This window comes from Helicoverpa zea, chromosome 12, assembly GCF_022581195.2.
Source record: "Helicoverpa zea isolate HzStark_Cry1AcR chromosome 12, ilHelZeax1.1, whole genome shotgun sequence".
Lineage (NCBI taxonomy): Eukaryota > Metazoa > Arthropoda > Insecta > Lepidoptera > Noctuidae > Helicoverpa > Helicoverpa zea.
In genome coordinates this window covers 12777906-12799594 of record NC_061463.1, presented here as the reverse complement: position 1 = coordinate 12799594, position 21689 = coordinate 12777906, and the positions used below count along the sequence as shown (strand labels likewise).

Below are 21689 nucleotides of genomic sequence, written 5' to 3'. Positions count from 1 at the left end.
CCGTCTAGTGAGCGAAGTTGGTCCGGCGGCGACCAGCTCACTCACTGCAGAGCAGAGTAGGCGGGTGCAGGGTTCTATACTAATATCTATACTAATATACTACTTGGTGTTGTTGTTTTATTTAGCAACAGAGTAATTAATGTCCAATAATCGAAAATCAATGTTTCAACTTCAGTTGCTTTCTTTTTATTTAATAGATCAAAGATCAATGAAATAGAATTAGTTTCTATTCTGCTATTGAGGTTAAAAATGTATTTCAGGATAACCCTTTCTTGAATGACGTATGTTTATATGCATTCGCCTTTTACATAAAAATGCTCGATAACAGCAACCTTTGTCAGAACTAAACTTGATAATAAAATCACATTAGAAGTTTGCGTGAAGTCAAAGCTCCTCTACAGGATTTCCTCAATCGACTTAAAAATGCAATTTGCCCAAAATTGTGACGCGGACGGAAGGTGGCAATATTTTTTACTGTCTCTTTTACAACATAAAGGAAGCCATTAAAATATATTTTTATTCCTTGTTTAATTTGTAAGAGGCAGATCCACGGCGCGTCATAATATTTTACAGGATTGCTCGTCATTTCCACAGAAGTACAGAATTGTTCGCCAGAAGGATTCGACTGAGCGGAACATGACCGTCATTTTCAATGCTGATGTCGAACAATGTTATGGTGATAATAAGTGTCAGGCGGTCGGCGCGGTCACCCGATGTTTCTGTGGCAGTGGATGAGCATGTCTTGTCGTCATTATCTTATCTCAGCAAGCTGCCTGTTTACTGGCCGAGTCGTCGGCAATCGTGCAACTCGCTCTAGTCATACAAGTAGTCGACGCATTTTGATTCTGCGTCCAAATCTTTTTAGAGAACATTGTCTTCTCGAAACTACGGCCCTCTGTCTATCCTTTATCAATTAGATTGACAGGTGAATAATGCGAGTTACTTAACTATATCCTTTTTTACCCAACTACCCATGTGAGGAAGTACGTCTACGAGTTTACGGACGGCACTGAACTGTTGTAAATGAGTCCTGCTGTATAAATAAGCGTGTGTGACATGAACGTGTGAATAACAAAACATGTCGGTTATCCCTGTCCCACGGCCGAGAGGCGGCCACACCTGATGACGTCACGGAGCGTACTTTAGCATTCCGCGTCATGTCTCCCACTACTCGTACTAGTTCACGTCGCCACAAGAACACACCACACTCTACACTAGGACTGCCAGATGGCCGGGAAATCCGGGATTGTCCAGGAATTACTAGTCTTGTCCCGTGTCCAGGAATTGCATCTTTTAGTCCCGGATTTTCGAATACCGTCATACACTAGCTTTCTTCATTTTGATAATAGTAGCAGGCCGGTTCCCTTCCTTTATTACCCCGCAGCATTGCAATTCTTCGTTTTAAAGAGCCTAGATTTCGCAAGTCTTTTGAAAGGACTGCAAAAACAGTCTTCACACATGCGAATTCTGATCATATTTAGAAGGTAGGAAACAGTTTACTCAGATCAGCCAAGTCAACATTAAGACAAAAACTGAAACAACATACTCCTCAAGTACTCGGACGATTCTGTATGGCGTTCCACTGGGGTCTGTGTTAGGTCCATTACTTTTTATCTGCTATATAAATGACTTCCCCAATGTAACAAATCATCAGATGTGCTTATTTGCAGATGATAGCACTATTATTTTTGACAAGGGTAATTTTAAAGAAATAGAATTAGAGATAAATACAAACCTTGTGTCAGTCATAGAATGGCTTAATGCCAACAATTTAAAAATTAATTTGACAAAAACTAAAGTGATGGATTTCAAACTTCGACAAAAAACACCGACGCAATACCAAGTCAGGTACAAAGGAGACGCAGTACTAGAAACAAAAACCACAAAGTTTTTGGGGTTGCACATTGACAATGATATGTCATGGCAATCTCAAATTGATAGTGTTTGTTTAAAACTATACCGTTTCTCTTATGCCCTATACATGTTAGGCAAAATTGCAAACAAAACTGCCCTCCTAACGGCATACCACGGGTATGTAGCTTCCACACTAAGGTATGGGCTTATATTTTGGGGTAATGCTGCAAATATTTCGTCCGTACTTCTGGCACAAAAACGATGCATACGATCAATCTGTAAACTAAAAACAACAGATACATGTAAGCCGCACTTTCGGGATTTAAATATCTTGACAGTACCGTCGCTGTATATCTATGAGGTTCTGATGTTTGTGAAAAACAATATGCATTTGTTTAGTCATGTGGAAAGTCAACGTCGCTCAGATAAGTTACAAACAATAGCTACAATGACTGCTTTTGCTCATAAAAGTGTTTATGCAATGGCACCTAAATTGTATAATAAATTACCTTGTGATATTAGAAATAGTAAGAATAATAATGAATTTCAAAATAAGCTCTTCAAGCTACTAAATGACAAAGTATATTATTCAGTTAAAGAGTATTTGGATGACAAATTCTAATGACGATTTATATATATATATTTTTTTAATACTTATGACATTAGTAACACAACTTTTTATATTATTGTAATCTCTTAAATAATTTTGTATGCCTATCGGCGGGACATGGCTTGTACATAAATCTAGAAAACACCTGTAATCACCCCTGTTTCACAAAATGAATAAATTGATTTGATTTGATTTGATTTGAATAAAGCAAAAAATATAGATAGAGACGCCACAGAGACGCCACGGCGCAGCGACACGGCCACAGACGCAGTCACAGGGGCACGGTACACGATCAGTGTTTATTTAAGCAGCAGTTATAAGTAAGAGGTGGGTTGTTAGCGAGGGCGATCAATAATGTAGGTGAGTCTGTGCTGTCGGCCAGCTCGTTATATGCACGGCGCGGGAGATGCGACTACCCTCTGACATCGCACTGCTAGGTACCGCTATTAATGTTCATTCCGCCGTAACACCTAACCTTGGATAATCATTCATTCATTTACAAGTACACTTCTTAATTTTAACGCAGGAGGTATTTAAATGATTGATTTTAAGTATCTATCACTACACGGAATCCTTGTCGAGGAAAACATGAAACCAAAATATATCATTTTTATTTATGGTTTAATTATGTTAAATTTTTAATTATGTACCTACTTACCTTTCCTGAAGCTGCAAAGTTTGTCCGCTTTCTTGAACGCCCTAATCTCAGGAATATACCTAGATAGTATACCTGTTGACGACGGCTTTCTGGGTGCGTCAAATAGGAAGCTATGTAGAATATAAGTGTAAAAACAATGTACCTACATGTATGTAATGTATGTGCAAATGTAAATTAATACATGTTTCATTAATACATCATGTCACATGGCATTTAAAATGTATTGATAGCCGCAAGGCGCTCCGTAATAAATAATTACAATCTATCTAGTCAATAGCAATGCGCTCGCAAGCCTCTGCCGCTAGTGCGCGGCGGTCGATGCCAGGGATCATGGATCACTATACAATTTCCTCTTCTGAGCATAACAATGTACGAGTGTATTATGTGAACTCAACTACGGTATAATTTTATCGATAAAAACAAAATATTTGTTCAAGTGTTTGCCAGTATTAACTGAATAAGAGGTATCGCCGTTGGCAATAATAAAACGCAATTTATCTGTTATTAACAGGCGCCGGGACGTGTGCTTACAGCTTATGTAATAATATTGTGATGTTACTCCAAACCCTTGAGTATAAAAACAAATAATTAAATAAATTAGGCGCATATGTTTCTTTCCTTTTTTAAGTCCAGTATCTGATTTAGAAATTGTTGTATTTCTTTAATTGAGATAAAACAAAATTATGATAACAATTAATGGATACGAATGTATGCGTAACATATAAATATAGAATATTTGACCGTCAACTACATACAAGAGCACGTCTCTAAACAACCGTTCAGGGCATAAAACCAATGTAGCCAAGATAAAAACAGTCCAATAAAGGAATAACGGCCAACTATACCATCAGACATGAACCCCAAACAGCGACATAACAATAAAGCGCTTCATAAAGCACGCACTACACGCGTCACGTGACGTCACGCCGCACGCACGCTGCACGTCTGCCGCACGACTGCCGCACGTACGCCGCACGCTACTGCAGGGCCGCACGAGCGCCGGAGATAGAAACACTCGCTATCGATCAATATTCCCGTCTGACCAGTGAGGGGTACAACTTGCACAATTATTCAAACAGACTGACTGATATTCCTGACGCCGTACTCAATAAAGTCTAACGTAGTCCAATATGCCATCTGCGAGTTGTTCGAAAGAGATACCGCGGCCCTGGTACATAAAAGGCCTATGACGGAACACGACGGTTTTTAGTCAGTAAGAGTCTGACAATCCCTCACCGCTGCTAACCCACAGAGGGAGGGGCATTTGATGATTTTTGACGTCGGTAAAAAAAAAGTCCACTATGCCATCCATCCAGCAAGTATCAATGATACATAAGTGCGCCGCGCGGTGCGCCCTGTACACAGCACTCTAACGTACCTCGAGACGCATGTAACGCTTACAACCATGTAATACGCTGCGTACAGTTAATAGTGGAGCGATTTAGAATAATTAATCTCTTAATAAATTGGAGCTGTTTGAGTGCGGTGCGTGGCTTCCCGCCGTGAATAAGCTATCACCTCGTTATCCGACGATTTTACACAAAGCCGACTGAGGAATTACGCATAAATAGCGAGATACACTTAATGTAAGTACAATTACAACGCATGTCGGAAATGTAGCGGAAATTCTGTCTCTACACACACATTCATTTCAATATTTGATGAAATATCTGCTACACCAAATGTAGATGTACTTAATATGAGAATGACTTGTAACATTTGGTACCTAGGAACAGCGGCTAGTTGATCGAGGTCATACACGGCTATTTGACTGGCTGCGCTACTGTGCGCGAACACATGGCGCCCGTCCGTCAGCGGCGTTCAGCCGATTGCTCACAACCCTCACTCAGCTGTAAATCCACTGAGAATTACTCCCACACACACACACACTACGTACTTTCCTTGTCCTTTCTTATCAATTCCTAAAGGTTCGACAAAACGTAGGTATCAGCTGCTTACAACTAGGGCTGCCATCCGTCCGGGTTTCCCCGGATTTGTCCTCGTTTGGAGGCCGTCCGGGGGCCGTCCGGGCGGGGTTTCAAGAAGTGTCCGGGGAAAACCCTTCATACACTTTTCATATAAGGAAGCACCTCATTTAATTTAAGCATATGTTAATAATAAATGGATTACAAATTAGGTATTATTTTGTTTAAAAAAAATCGTACTCGTTCGGGAAAAAAATGCGATTTACGTAAAATGTCCGGGTATTTTTAATATTTGTCCTGGTTTGGCGAAATTCGTGATGACAGCCCTACTTACAACTAAAATAGAAAAATAATAGAATAAGATCAAAGGACAATGCCAGGGTGTGGGCTCAAAGTTTGCCCAGCAGTGGGAGTAGTTTCAGCTGGTTCCATAGTGCACTCTGAACACGAAATCCAAATATTTTTGAAATCGGTCCCAGAGGTCCCGAGAAAAACCGGTTCAAATGTTCTCCATAGATAGTCACTTAACAAAGCCTGAGCCATTTGCCCAGTAGTGGGAATGGTTAGAATAGGTTCTTTACTTCACTGTTATCACGAAATCCAAATATTTTGGAAATCGGTCCCAGAAGTCCCGAGAAAAACTGGTTCTAATGTCAAACTTGAACAGTCAATTAATAAAGCCCAAGCCATTTGCCCAGTAGTGGGAATTATTAAAATAGGTTCCATAGTGCACTCTGAACACGAAATCCAAATATTTTTGAAGTCGGTCCCAGAGGTCCCGAGAAAAACCGGTTCAAATGTTCTCCATAGATAGTCACTTAACAAAGCCTGAGCCATTTGCCCAGTAGTGAAAGTGGTCGAAATAGGTTCTTTGCTGCACTGTTAACACGAAATCCAAATATTTTGGAAATCGGTCCCAGAGGTCCCGAGAAAAACCGGTTCAAATGTTAAACTTGAACAGTTACTTTATAAAGCCCAAGCCATTTGCCCAGTAGTGGGAATGGTTAGAATAGGTTCTTTACTTCACTCTTAAGACGGAATCCAAATATTTTTGAAATCGGTCCCAGAGGTTCCGAGAAAACCCGGTTCTAATGTCCAACTTGAACAGTCAGTTTATGAAGCCCAAGCCATTTGCCCAGTAGTGGGAATGGTTAAAATAGGTTTTTTACTTCACTCTTAAGACGGAATACAAATATTTTTGAAATCGGTCCAAGAGGTCCCGAGAAAAACCAGTTCTAATGTTAGCCAGCCATTGTTAGCAAGCCATTTTAAGCAGCCACAAACCTAACAACCTCTTTTCTTGAAATAACATTCAGATAGATAGTGGTTTTACTGTTAACAGGATAAAAAAAAAACAGAAATAGACGTTTAAAGGTAATTGTTGTTTCTCTTGCTTTTCAGTCTCTATCTACCACAATCAGTCCTAAGTTCGAGTAGCGTCATGCAAATCCTTAATGGCAATGGAAAAATCTTATCAAGACGAATAAAATAAGCTCAAACACGAGGTAGTAAATAGATACCGTTGAGGAGTTCCCTCGTCTCACTGTCGTCTCCATCGTCAGGTCAGGTCTTAACCTCCACAGTTTTGTGGTGTCGGAGACATATACCCGAATGACAAGTTTTTATTCGATATGTGCTTACAATTTCCGAGAGTTCCATAATGTTTTAAGGTTTCTATCACCAGACCCTGGACCCTGGAACTATTTGGAAAGTAAATCCTTTTAAACAATAAAATGATTGTTTAAATCGGTTGGTAAACGACGGAGTTATGCACGTACTTACGTAAAAAGAATACAAACGAACTGAGAAACTCCTCCATTTTTTGAAGTCGGTAAAAAAAAATCTCGTTCAATACCTCGTATTTGTCGATTAATATTATAATGCATTTCAATTAAGGTAATAAAAGTGGAATAGTTAAGAGTTCGTAAGCATATTTTTCGTAGTATTGAATAAGAGTCAAACCAGTTTTTCTCAGCACTCCTGGGATAGATTTCGAAATATTTCGGTCTGGGACCTATTATAAGCCTATGGAACATAATACACTATGCAGTTACTGTGGGCAACTCTTGAGCCCAACTTCCATACAAAGAATAGCATTGTCCTTTCAGATATAATGAAAAGCGTACAACAGGTAACTGAATAAAAACAATAAAGTATTGCCAGAAGCTGTCATACGCGTAAATCGTGCTCGAGAAAACATATTGAAAATAAACATAAAACTAGGAATGACACTTTGACATTTCGAATAATATGAGAGCGGCTTAACCCCAAAAACAACAAAATATATTCGAGTTCATGAACCACTGCGATTTTCAGCAAGATAGAAATAAAAAGGTTGCAGCAGAGTGTTACACCATCGAAGCGATTTATTTGTCGGGTCGCGTCGCGTCACGTCGTGTCGCGTCGCTACAAATGTGATTTGCGACGTTGCGCACGCCGCCGCCGCCGCAGCCTCCGCGCAAACGTGATAAACTCGCGGCTCCCCGTACATGCAGCACCTAGCTAGATAATCTCATGCACTAGTTGTTTCCCACGAGTTCGCCGCATCCCAAGAAGCCCTTCATGTACGGAAATCAATATTTTTTGAAGGTTCTGTAAATGACTTGTTCTGAATTTTCGGTCCATAAATATTTTTGTATTAAGTATGTACCTAAGTTTTATTTATTTTATAAATGCATGTTTTCAGTGCCTACTAAGAAAAAAAATATCAAAAGCTTTTAAGTATAATTAAATTCTTATCTCCTCAGTAGTGGCACTGAGCCCGCAACTCCAATTTTCTCGTGAAATCACAATTAGTTCTTCTTATTTAGGTACTTATGTACTCTGCTTTTACTAACCCTCGTAGTCCTCTATGTGCTCCCTCATGTATGTGAATTTTCAGCCGAATATCGATAAAATGTATTTCATCGTAGTAATAAATACTCAATAAAAATCGTATAAGAATATTTAATAAAAATCAGTCTATTACAAAAAAGAACTCCGTACAAGAAAATTATTGATTCTTAAAATGCATTAATTTAGCATAAGTTTTTCGAATTAATGTTTTAGGGTCCTGATTGTTTTTGGTAAAAAACGATAAATCGAGCGTCTACATATTTACTTGTTGGGGTCCAATTTTCCCCATGGATAGTATATGTATATCCACTTCTCTTTTATTTCTGGAATCTTCAAAAATCTTCTTTCGATTACATTAAAAGTAATTTGTGGAGGCACCAGGAACAGCTGCCTCTAACGTCGCTATGGTCAGTTAATTAACTCATTAGCCAAAATAAAACATATTTTTTAATTAATGTTTTACTATTATCGATATCAATTTCATCCTTAAAGGTAACAGCCCAAATTTCATCGATATCAATACAAAGGGCAAGAAAGAGATGGACGTATTAGAATTTCTTAATGAAAGAAAGGGACTTTCCCAAAAGACATCAACGTGCGTGAGCGCGATTCACCAACCACCAATTTAAATAGACCCCTGTGGTATTTCGTAATATAATTAAATCAAAGCCTAATTTTGGTATTCATACTTGCCAATGCCATCTTTTTTGTAACTAGATGCCCTAGATTGTTTCCCGCACCATTTCATCGCGCATGTAGGCATTTTTTAAATTTTTTTACTAAATAAAATCCTCAATAATTTAGCGTGTTCGCAGGTCATAGACTTGGTCGCTACTAAAGGATCGTACTGATCGTAGACTTATTACGCGCAAAATCGCAAACGTTTGGCGAGCGTCGTCGGGGCACTGTATGCGCAGTCAAGTGGTTTTATAGTCTTTGGTTCAATCAAACGCCAGAGTGAATTCAAGTCGCGCCACAGCGTGTGACGTCACGTGCCAGTCCACACTCACTATATGCTATAAATAAAACCTTTGATTAAATTAATTATTTATCAATCTGTACATAAGACAAATTCCCCCACTGCGTCTGTCTTTTTGCTATAAACTCAAACACGAATGCATCAATCTACTAGCGTGATTCTCGAGGAATGTTTTAGTACATAATTAGTAACGTTTTTGTACTGGTAGTAATGACATCACTATGTGCAGCAGTGCTTACTGCCTCTAACATGAGAGCGTGTGTCGCTCGACTGTGACAGTGTGATCGTGTTCGATCATTATCTCCGCAAGTAACGAGATGAAGCTGTGACGTGCACACTGTGTGTTGTCTAGTTACACCAAACTGAATATTATCTCAGTAAATTACCATATCATACATTTTCTTTTAAGTCAAAGTCAAATCTTTTATTTCAGGCATTTACAAGCACTTATGAACGTCAAAGTCAAGTCATTCTGAAAATAAAACGAAACTTCATAAATCCAAAAGATTGTTGCGTGAAGATTGTTTTATTTCAGAGCAGACCCTGAAGAGCACCCGCGCGGCCTTGTGAGCTGAGTGAGCGACAGCTCGCGGCGGATAAACAAAGTAGTGGAGTATCCGCGGATGATCTCACGCGTCGCAAGTAGTGTGACGTAACCAGCCGCGCCTGACTGCGAACACGCGCTGTAACACTGTACCTACTCACACCAGTACATATTGCCGACTAACTAGTTCTGACAACTGACCGATTGCTTGTCCGCTACTCACTACTCCGTACACCTATTGAAATACATATTAATAGGTATATACAAATGGAATTAATTAATTCTTTTTATAATTTTAATTTCATTAAACTTCACCAAGAAATCAAGAACTCGAATCGTAAAAATAATCTACCAAAGAACCCACATCTGCTCGTAAAACTATATCGTTTGTAAGCCCTTCTAACTAAATAAGTGAGTTTTTCATTGGACAGTCCCCCAACGATGATTGTTCAAATTATTATGCCTTTTCACTTCGTTAGTTAAGATGTTTCACCTAGTACCTTGGCAGTTTGTTTTGACTATGACGATTTAGTACAGCCACCTAATGTTACTACTAATCATCATCAGTAAAAATATTTGTCGATTCGTGTAAGTTTTAGAGTGAATGCTCGTAGTATACAGCGGTGGTGGTGAGTCGCGCACATGAGAGCGCGCGGACGTGGCATTAGTCCACGTCTCGCGGCGACGATCAATACGCTCACATACTTTCGCGTGCATCGTTGTTTATTGACTGATCAAATACTTAAGTGTGCACTTGCACCGTCCTTTATCTCGTTCATAAGCACCGAGAATATCTATCCACATCCAAGTAATGTGATGCTTAAAACTTTGAGCGGCCAATATCTGCGAGGTTGCAATAACGTATTAAACGTGTGGTCGCGTTATTAGCGGCATGTGCGGCGGGCGTGTCGGCCGCGTGACGCGCACACGCCGCGTGGCTGCCGCGTGGCCGTCGAGTGGCCGCCGCCGCGCCGTCGGACGCAATCTACCCGCGCTATAAACATTTATTTCACTATAACATCTTATCGCTGCCGTTTCATGTTATCGGTCGGCTTTATATTAAAACTTAAGTATGTAGTGCTCTAGTTTTGTCCCCTGACATTCACCAGGCGACCATTACTTTAAATTTTGAATAAAGTTATATGTTTGGAAAATGGCTCAATCTGAATGTGCCTCTCTAAACAAAGCAACAAAGTAACAAACACATTAAAAGCCACCGCATTTTACCGTGTTCCCTAACATTCACATGTGCAAAGGTTAATAAAGAGCGCGTTACATGCATCCCATGCCGCGGCTGTTTGTCAGAACACTGCGTTACATTCAGAGCTTTTCATTTCACTGAACATACTGCTTCTTTTATTGCCGGCCGGAGGTTATTTGCTAAAAATGTTGGCGAGCTTCGAACAAACAAACTACCTCATAATGAAAATATCCCCAGAGTTACAGAGTAGCAGTAAATGAGTTACAAAGTAGATGGATATAGCGCCAGACACACAGACAGATGTGAGCGGTTAGTATGTATGAGCGAGCACACGATGCTGGCGGTGGGGCTGGCGCTGCTGCAGGCGGCGGCGTGCCTGGACGTGCGCGTGGAGGGCGACCTGGCGCTGGAGCTGCACCTCGCCAACGAGAGCCGGGGCCGCCCGCGCTGGTTCCGCGTCGGCTGGGAGGCGCCCGCCAGCCAGGCGCACGACCTGGCGCTCAAGCTGCTGCAGACCAACCTCAACATGACCGCGGCGCCGGAGGTCGAGTGCCTCTACCAGTACCCCGAGAAGGAACAAGTCAACGCGCTGCTCAGCAACATGATGAACGAGCTCACTAAGGCAAGCCATTCTTTGCATCACCCAGTAATACATTTCAGAAGCGTATTCTTCGATTAAATCAAACTATAGAATGTCGTATATTCAATTCAATTCAATCCAATTCTTTATTTGCGTTCCATATGTAATACAGGTGTTATTTTTATAAAGTTTAAACAATATATTATGCTACGTTCACACGCGCGCCGCGCAGCCCGGCGGGCTGCCTGGCGTGCTGCGCGGCGTGCAGCCCGTCGCGGGCAGGCGGACATTCAAGCTGTTCACACGCGCTCCGTCGTGTCAGTCAGTGCAAGAATGGCGAGCAGCGAGGATCTCGGTGTTGTTGCTGTCATAGCCTTTGGCTTAACTTATTTTTATTGGAAAAAGAATCAAAATGATGAACGACGTTAACCATTCCGCCATGTTGTAATCTCCGATCGTAGCGACTTTCTTAGAACGTTTAATCGTCACGAAAGCGCAGGAGAGACTGACTGCCCGCGCGCGTGTAAACAGTCGCCGGGCGCCCGCACATTCATCCTTTGAACTTTGCCAAAAAACCGACACTCGACCGATTCGCGGCATTCACGGGCACGGGCGCGTTCACGGGCTCGGGCGTACCGTTTACACGCTCGTAAACGTGACTGTGCCCGTTGAATGTCGATTTGAACGCGCGCGTGTGAACGTACCATTAGAAACAACATGGACCCGGTAGGGCACAGCATAAAGAGGTAGGAGAGGTTTGCAGTACTTATCATTATTACCTAGTTTAGTTTTATTAAATCAGTATAAAGTCAGCACGGGAAGTAAATACGAGCTATTTTATCGATACCTACACAAGAAATAAACCCAATACTTACTTTGGCACTGGTAACTTTCAATTTAAAATACTTGTTAGTAAAATTGTGAGTGGAACAGTTCCGCGCAGAGATTTATCTTTCAGTAGCTAGCGAGTTTATCTGCAGTATAATCTAGATTTATCCAGCGAACCAATCACGGTTTGTTTGAACATTACGTTGATTGATACTGGTCGGGATTAGTTTGCTCATATTTTGAACCAACATCCTGAACCAAGTGGAATGTTGTAAAATTAATTTAATCGATTGCTGAGCGAAGACTTCGAGTGAATGCCGTGATATTGATGCTGTGGCGTTCTTAGATGTAATAAATATAGGTGGTGGGTAGTTTAATCTTTTAGGTCAATAAACCAGTCTGTCGCTAATCGCTGCCTTTCATTGACGCTCCATTGGCGACGAGCTAATTTGGAATCCTATTACGCGTGTTACTAGTGATTTTAGGACTACAAAAATGCCGATTGGAAAAATTGAACCATTTAACTTAAATTCCAAACAGTGGCCCGCGTATATACGTCGAGTCAACCAATACATAAAACTAAATGAAGTTGAAGATGATCTGAAGGTGTCCTTGTTAATTACGGTAGTGGGCGAAGAAACGTACGCGTTGATGTGTGATTTGTGTTCACCTGATTTCCCGGAGACGAAAAAGTATGATGAGTTAGTGGAATTAGTCAAAGGACATTTCGAACCACAACGCTCAGAAATTGCCGAACGCCATATTTTTAGATTGCGGCGACAACGTGTTGGTGAATCACTCACAGAGTATCTTCAAGCTTTAAAACATCTAGCGTCTACATGTAACTTTGGCAAGTGTCAGTCATGTTCAACGTTACAAGAGAATCTACGTGATCAATTTGTGTCGGGACTATCTAATGACGTGATGCGTTCGAGGATCTTTGCGGAGAAGAAAATTGAATATAAGGAAGCGGTGGAGCTAGCTTTGGCGCTAGAGGCTGCAGAGAAACATGCGGAAGTGAGTGGCACCACGGCAGCGACGGCAGGGACGGACTCATCGGGGACAGCGAGCGGGGAGGCGGGCGAGGGCCTGCACTACGCGCGCGGCGGCCAAGGGGGCTCGCGCGGGCGCGGTCGTCCGCCACGAGGTCCTGGCGCAGGCACAGGCAGCACGGGTGCGAACACCAGCAGCGCAGGGGCAGGTGGGAACGGCGCGGAAGCCTCGGGCTCGCGCGCGCGGACCTGCTGGCGCTGTGGCAAGGCGCACATGGCTGATAGGTGCAGATTCAAAAATTACAATTGTGATGTGTGTGGCAAACGCGGGCATCTTAAAGTGATGTGCAAGCTAGTGAGTGATCAAAGTGGCCGACAAAATTATCTCAGTGAGGAGTCGGATGATGGTATGTTCAATATAGAAGTGGCGGCTCAAGGTAACAGACCATATTTTATTAAACTATCGGTGGACAATACGAATGTCGAATTTGAAATTGACACGGGTAGTCGTATCTCGGCTATCAGTGAAGAAATGTATCAACGTATGTTTTCACATAAAGAAATCACTTCAGATAATTTAATATTACGTTGTTATTCAGGTTCACGGATTGAATCATTAGGCTACATTGAAGTTAATGTTAATTTAGGTCTAGTAAGTGCTAAAGGTTTGCGTCTTTATGTTATCAGAAAGGGGGCACGCCCGTTATTGGGACGGGAATGGATGCGTACTTTAAAAATAACACAAATTACACTTAATGAGGTTATTGATGATGATATTATAAATAAATTGCGTAATGAGTTCCCCGAAGTATTTTGTGACAAGCTAGGTACTTGCAAGCAGCCCATTCGACTACAGCTGTCTGATAACGAACCGGTTTATGTTAGAGCGCGGCCGGTGCCACTGGCGCTTCGCACACGAGTTGAAAGAGAATTAGAACGTTTAGAGGCGGATGGTTCCGTATATCGCGTAGATTATTCTGATTATGGGACTCCTATCGTACCGGTGGTTAAAGAAAATGGCGAAATTCGTATTTGTGGAGACTACAAAATCACAATTAACCCAAAACTAAAAAGAGATTATTACCCTTTGCCACGTATAGAAGAATTGTTTGCAACCCTAAGTGGGGGGGAAAAGTTTACTAAGATTGATTTGAAACATGCGTACGAGCAGTGCCTCTTATCAGAGGATTCACAAGTATATACCGCCATAACCACACATATGGGAACTTATGTATACAGACGTACCCCATATGGGTTGTCGTGCATTCCAGAGAAATTTCAGAAAATAATGGAAGAAACTCTGCGCGGAGTGCCAGGGTGCGTGGTATTTTTAGACGACATCTGTGTAACGGGATCTAATAAGCTAGAACATATTAAGAATCTGAGAGCTGTACTCGAAAGGTTGCGTAATATGGGACTCACTGTAAAGTTAAGTAAATGCCGGTTTCTACAGGATGAGGTTAAGTATTTGGGCTTTATTATAAATAAGGAGGGTTTGCGGCCGGATCCACAAAAACTCGAGGCTATTTCTAACGTGCCAAAACCGGAGAATGTATCGCAACTTAAAAGTTTTTTGGGAATGTTAAATTATTATGGTCGTTTCATTCCCCGGTTGAGCACATTACTACAACCCTTACATAATTTATTAAAAAAAGATGTTAGCTGGAAATGGGACTCTGGTTGTGATAATGCTTTCAGTGAGGCCAAGCGATCGCTCTTGAGTGAGAGGGTATTAGCACACTATGAGGAGGGGCGCGACTTGGTGCTGTCGGTAGACAGTAGCGCGTATGGACTGGGTGCCGTGCTGGCGCACCGCTACGCAGATGGCAGCGAACGGCCAGTCAGCTGTGTTTCGCGAACACTCAATGCATCCGAGCGCAATTATAGCCAACTTGATAAAGAGGCTTTGGCTATCTTATTTGGTGTAACAAAACATCACCAATATTTATTTGGGAGGCGATTTACACTGCGCACTGACCACCAACCGCTTACGCATATTTTTGGGGAAAAGGGCGGCATCCCACAGACGGCTGCTAGTCGTTTACAAAGATGGGCAGCACGTCTGGCTGCGTATGATTTTCGTATTGAATTCGTTCGATCAGCGGACAACGGTCCGGCTGATGCTTTGTCGCGACTACCGTTATCTCAGGAGGGTCGCTTCGCTGACACTATAGAATACTTATATTTAGTGGAGGATTCACTGCCTGTTAATTGTGCCGATGTTGCTAAAGAGACGGAACGCGATAAGTTATTATGTAAGATTAAAGGTTATGTGCTTTTTGGTTGGCCATCGGTACCGAGCTGTGAGGCGGAAAAGCCGTATTTTTCTAGGAAACAGGATTTAGTAGTTAATCAGGGTTGTATAATTTATAAATATAGAATTGTAGTACCGTACGTCTTACAAAAAAAAATATTACAAGAAATCCATGAAGGCCATCTAGGCATAAACAAAATGAAAAGCTTGTCACGGAATTATATTTATTGGGCTAGTTTGGATAGTGATATAGAGGAGGTGTGTAGGTCGTGCACGGCGTGTCGTATGGTGCGAGACGCGCCACCGCGTGCGCAGCTTCACCCGTGGGAGTTTCCATTGCACCCGTGGCAGCGTGTACACGCGGACTTTGGTGATTGTGGTGGAGTGCGGTATTTGATAATAGTAGACGCGCATTCCAAATGGATTGAGGCTGTTCCAATGCGTAGTACGAATGCACTATCTACCATTCAAGTCTTTAGAAGTATTTTTGCACGGTTCGGTTTGCCAGCACAGCTCGTGACTGACAATGGACCACCTTTCTCGTCTCAAGAATTTAAACAATATTGTGAAAATAATTGTATCAAACACACAACTTCGGCTCCGTATAGACCCCAGGGAAACGGCGCGGCCGAAAACGCGGTTAAAACTGTAAAAAAAGCTATAAAACGAGCACTATATGAAAACGAAGACGTCAACGCCGCGCTGTCAAAATTTCTTTTCCAATATAGGAATTGCGAGCACGCCACAACGGGAGTGTCTCCGGCAGTGGCATTACAAGGCCGGAGGCTGCGTAGTCGGCTGGACGTACTACGACCGGATGTCGCGGCCGTGGTGCGCGCCAAGCAGGAACGGCAGGTGGCACGTAATGCCGGTACTGACAGACATTTTAAGGTTGGCGATGCAGTGCTAGCTCGCAATTATTCAGCAAGGGGGGAAAAGTGGACGGAAGCAACTGTAGTTAAAAAGACGGGTCCGGTATCATATACAGTAGATATTGGTAAGGGTTTAGAATGGCGTCGTCACGCCGACCAGATAATTAGTAAAAATAGATACTCATTATCGCGAATGAGTCTATCGGGCGTAGAACAGAAACCGCATCCCCAGCAAGTAGTAGAGATGGGAGCCGAAGGTGAGGTGTTTGAAGACGCATCCAGCGGTGACGGTGAAGCGGGGGAGGCACCGGTTGTAACGGGACAGGAACCCACCCCGCAGACGCAGTCACCGCCCGGGGCCGCGCCGGTGTCGCCTGAGCCTAACTTAGCGCCAACCCCGGCACCGCCTGGTGCGTCTGCTCGAGCAGTGCGAGCGTACCACAGAGCCAAACGAAGTGGCCGGTCATTGTTAAATTAATTAAGTTACTTGGTTTGAAAATCTATTACTTATGTATTCGAAAACTTAGTGAGGGAGAAGTGTGGCGTTCTTAGATGTAATAAATATAGGTGGTGGGTAGTTTAATCTTTTAGGTCAATAAACCAGTCTGTCGCTAATCGCTGCCTTTCATTGACGCTCCAGATGCCTGCATAATACTATGTTAAAACTTTGTTTTAAGTTCTTTCGCAAGCATGGTGATTGACGCTTAATCCTTCTCTGTGTCAGAAGTATGCTTGCGCCCAGCAGTGTGACAATAAAAAGGCTGATGGATGATGTTGATGTTTTTAAGGTTTCTTTTTATAGGTGTTCGTACGAGCCAATGACTTTATAAACGGCGTGGAGACGCGGCGCAAGGGGGAGAGCCAGCAGGAAGAAGACAGTTCGAAGGGAGACAGCCACGAGGAAGAAGACAGTTCGAAGGGTCATTACAAGGGGGACAAGCTAAAGAAATACTCTAAAAAAGAAGTCACTCCAGATATGAAAAAAGGTGCGAAAAAGGGAGGCAAGAAAGATATTATTAAAAACGATGAGTCAAAAGAAAACGAGACGAGTGCAGTGACGCGTGCGGGGGACAGGCGGTTTAAGGTGGTCCACAAGAAGCAGAAAGAGTTTTTTGAGCTTATCTACACCAACATGACTGAAGAATACAGGTAATGCTGCTGATAGGGATTAAGGTGACATTTGTTAGATACTGTGAGTTGATGAGGGTGTTATGGCTGCAGGAAGTTCTCTGCGTGGGCGGCGGAGCGCGTGCAGCGCGCCGGGCGCGACGCGTGCGCGCACCAGGAGGAGGTGAAGCAGCTGTGGCGCGAGCTGCTGGCGCACGCGCTGCGCACGCTGGGCGCGGCGGCGCGGCGCACGGTGGCGGCGCAGCTGCGCGCGCGCCCGCACGCGCCGGGGCTGCGCGCGCGCCTCGACCAGTTCCTGGAGCACGACCTGGGCAAGGTGCGCGCCGCGCAGCTCGGCATGCTCTGCGACACCTACCAGCTCTGTTACAACGATCTGCTCTGATGTTATTACTGTTCTAATACATGTTTTTACTAGTATTTAATTAAATAATCACTTTTAAGATCCCCTCTCTCCTTTTAGCTGACCTCAAATAAAATTCGGATCCTTCAATTAATAAAAATATAGGAATCCCACTGAACATAAACATGAATACCATTTTTCTTTATAATGATCTCGAAAGCAAAACATTTACAAAAACCTTTACCCTTAATTTATAATTTAGGAGCTTTTCCATTTCCTCAACGCAAGTAGCTATACATTTTCAATAATACCAACGTTATAATAAATAATATCTAACGATATTTAATTTCTTATCTCACGAGCTGGTTAATAGCATTTTTACAGAAATTGGCGCACGTAGTAACATTTAAGCTTGTGGCACATTATAGCAGCACCGCAACAGCACGGCTGCAGCACGGCGTCGCCTCGAATTAAGACTACGGCTAGCTGCCAGCGCGCCAACCACGCGCTGTAAGCTCGCCGTCGGCGCGCCGTCCGCTCGCCGTCGGCGCGCCGTCCGCTCGCCGTCGGCGCGCCGGCCGCGAGGTGTAAACTTGCTGTCACCGCAAACTCAATATTATTTTAAGATGATTATGATTGATGTTATGATTGAACACGACGTAATGACGTTGTTTCGCTGCCGGCTCGGAGTCGGCGCGCAATTAGCACGCCGTCGGCGCGCTGTACGCATGAGGACCGCTCGCTTGCAGCACGCGGGCGGCGAGTCGAGTTGTGTGGAAGCGGCAAGCACGCTGACTGCTCGCCGTTGGCTTTTTCATATTGACATTACGAAATATATTATAATATACACGATTTAATGCTCTAAATTGAATGACAACTTAAATGCTGGTGTGGAGCCGTGCTGTTGCGGTGCCGCTATAATGTGCCATAACCTTTATTCGGCGGCAGGGCTCGGGTTCGTTTCCCGAGTAATATCATCATCATCAGCCTATCGCAGTCCACTGCTGGACATAGGCCTCTCCAAGTGCACGCCACTGAGATCGATTTTCGGCTACTCGCATCCAGCTCCTGCCAGCCGTCTTGCGCAAGTCATCACTCCACCGTGCCTGAGGACGTCCTACACTACGCTTGCCGAGGCGTGGTCTCCACTCTAGAACTCGTTTACCCCAACGGTTATCGGTTCTTCGGCTAATATGGCCAGCCCACTGCCACTTCAGCTTGCTGATTCGGTGGGCTATGTCGATGACCTTGGTTCTCTGACGGATTACCTCATTTCTGATGCGATCCCTCAGAGAAATGCCAAGCATAGCCCTTTCCATAGCCCGCTGAGCGACTTTAAACTTGTGGACCAGCCGTACCGTCAGTGTCCACGTTTCGGCTCCGTAAGTCATGACAGGTAGGACGCACTGATTGAAGACTTTCGTCTTTAGGCACTGTGGGATCGACGATGTTAGGACTCGACGTAGCTTCCCAAATGCAGCCCAACCCAACTGAATTCTCCTATTCACCTCGTCCTCAAAGTTGTTTCTACCTAACTGCAATGTCTGCCCGAGGTATACATATTTCCGAACAACTTCGAGAACGGCACCGTGTATCGCAATCGGTTCCGGTAGAACATGTTCATTGAACATGACCTTGGTTTTGTCCAAGTTCATCCGTAGGCCGATGCGTAGAGAAGATTCAGCCAGGTCGTTCAGCATTTGTTGTAGGTCCTGCAGCGTTTCTGCCATGATGACGATATCGTCAGCAAATCGCAAGTGAGAGATGTGTTCGCCATTGATGTTGATGCCACGTCCTTTCCAGTTCAGCGTCTTGAACATATCCTCCATTGCATTAGTGAACAGTTTCGGGGAAATAACATCCCCTTGTCTCACTCCTCGATGCAACGGTATGGGCCTTGTTTGCTGATTTTGTACTTGGACGGACATTGTAGCGGCTTCGTAGAGACATCTCATCACTTGGATGTATCGCCAATCTACTTGACAACGCTGCAGGGACTCCAGAACAGACCAGATTTCAACCGAGTCAAAGGCCTTCTCATAGTCCACAAATGCTAGACACAGGGGCTGATTATACTCTTCGGTCTTCTGTATAATCTGCCGCACTGTGTGGATGTGGTCTATGGTGCCGTATCCGCTCCGAAACCCAGCCTGCTCCGGTGGTTGGAATTCGTCGAGTCTTCGCGCAAGTCGGTTCGTGATCACTCTTGAGAACAGCTTATAGACGTGGCTTAGGAGGGAAATGGGTCGATAGTTCTTCAACTGGGTTTTGTCTCCCTTTTTGAAGAACAGGACGACAACACTCCTACTCCACGCCTCTGGAGTTCTCCCTTCAAACAGGACGGCATTAAAAAGCTTCTGGAGCTCCCCCAGTACGGGCTTTCCTCCTGCTTTTAATAGCTCTGTTGTAATGCCATCCTCGCCAGGGGCTTTTCCATTTTTGAGCTGTCTCAGAGCGATCTCGATTTCGCCACTGCTGACTTCTGGCAGGTCTTCGGTGAAATGGCGCGTTAATGTGGCTCTAGAATCCTCATTTCCGGGATCAGGTCGAGATGCATGCGATGCGTATAACCGGCCATAGAAATTTTCCACTTCCGAAAGGACTGCGGGCACCGAAGAAACGACTTCTCCACTTGTTGTGGTCAGCTTCGTCAAGTGGCTTCTTCCAAGAGATTGTACGAACACCTTTGACCCCCGATTCAGCTCAATTGCTCTTTCAATGTCAAGAGTATTGGAGCACCGGAGGTCACGTCGTACGTGCTTGTTGATCTCTTGGTTTAGAGCCCGCTTAGCTGACGAAGTGACAGGTGGGTTTTCACGTCGTCTCTTCATAAGCCCTAATGTCTCTTCCGAAAGTTTTGATTTCTTGCCCTTACGCTGCATGTTACAGAATCTCGAACCTTCCTCCCTGAGGATCCGAACCACATTTTCGTGGTTCTGGTTAACGTCTGTTGTGGTTTCCACGGCGGCAAATCGGTTCTCCAAATTTGACTGGAACGTTTCAGATCCTGTCATGGTTTGGAGCAGTGTTGGTCGGAGCCTGGCCTTCATCAGACGGAAACGTTCAGCCTTAAAGTTGATATTCAGAGAGCCTCGGACAAGTCGGTGATCGCTACCGGTATTAAACCTATTGATCACGGAGACGTCTCTGAATATGTGCTTCTTGTTCGTCATGATGAAGTCAATCTCATTTTTAGTCATAGTGTCGGGGCTTTGCCACGTCCACTTCCTTTGGGGCTGCTTTTTGAAAAAAGAGTTCATCAAAAAGAGCCCCTCACGTTCGAGGAAGTTGACGAGCATTTGCCCCCTATGATTCCTGCTTCCAAATCCATGGGATCCTACTGCCGATTCGCCGCAAATCTGTACTCCCACTTTAGCGTTAAAGTCCCCCATGACAACGGTGTAATGGGTCTTTGTAGTGAAGTGGAGGGCCCTTGATATGTCATCAAACATATCCTCCACTTCATCGTCTGAATGTGTCGAGGTCGGTGCGTACACTTGCACTATCTTGAGGCTATACCTGTCGGTGACCCGAGTAATAAACAGTGATGAATCGCGTGACCGGCGCCACGCGGTGGACGCTACAGAAGGTCTCGAGCGTGGTCAGTGGTCAGGCAGGGCCAGCGTCCAACTTACACAATTGCCATTCTTGTTGTGTCATCTGCGTTTTTAACACTTAGTTTCTTGTTTTTCTTTATGACAGAGATTCGTATTATGACAGAGACTCGTATTATGCCTTAGCAATATTCAGGACTGGAACAAGTTTAACTGTAGGTAATTACTGAAGCGATAGGTCCAACAGGACGACGAGCATTCTGCATGAAGTGGATCTTCTGTAAGGAGTGGCGAGTGGTCAGCGTGGGCTGCGGTCGTGGCTCGTTAGGCAAATGATTAATTTGTCGCAAGAAATAGTGGCGCATCACGGCAACTTATTGCGGCACGACTGCCACGACACGCCGCTAACGCTTTCATTATTACTACATTCTCTGGGTTTTATCTACACTAATATTATAAAAAGGAAAGATTTGATGGTGTGTTTCATATGACGTAAAATATATAACAATCTATAAGCTCACGAACGTCATTCATC

At 43.7% G+C, this 21689-nt stretch overlaps 1 protein-coding gene and 1 pseudogene across 1 annotated transcript; both read left to right on the top strand.

Moving 5' to 3' along the window:
- Positions 1 to 10862: 10862 nt before the first annotated feature.
- Positions 10863 to 17642, top strand: LOC124635386. Its single transcript, XM_047171267.1, has 3 exons — positions 10863 to 11228; positions 16935 to 17281; positions 17354 to 17642. The coding sequence occupies exons 1-3, from the start codon at positions 10863 to 10865 to the stop codon at positions 17640 to 17642; spliced, it is 1002 nt and encodes a 333-aa protein (XP_047027223.1).
- On the top strand, positions 12510 to 13423 carry LOC124635387 (annotated as a pseudogene).
- Positions 17643 to 21689: the final 4047 nt, after the last annotated feature.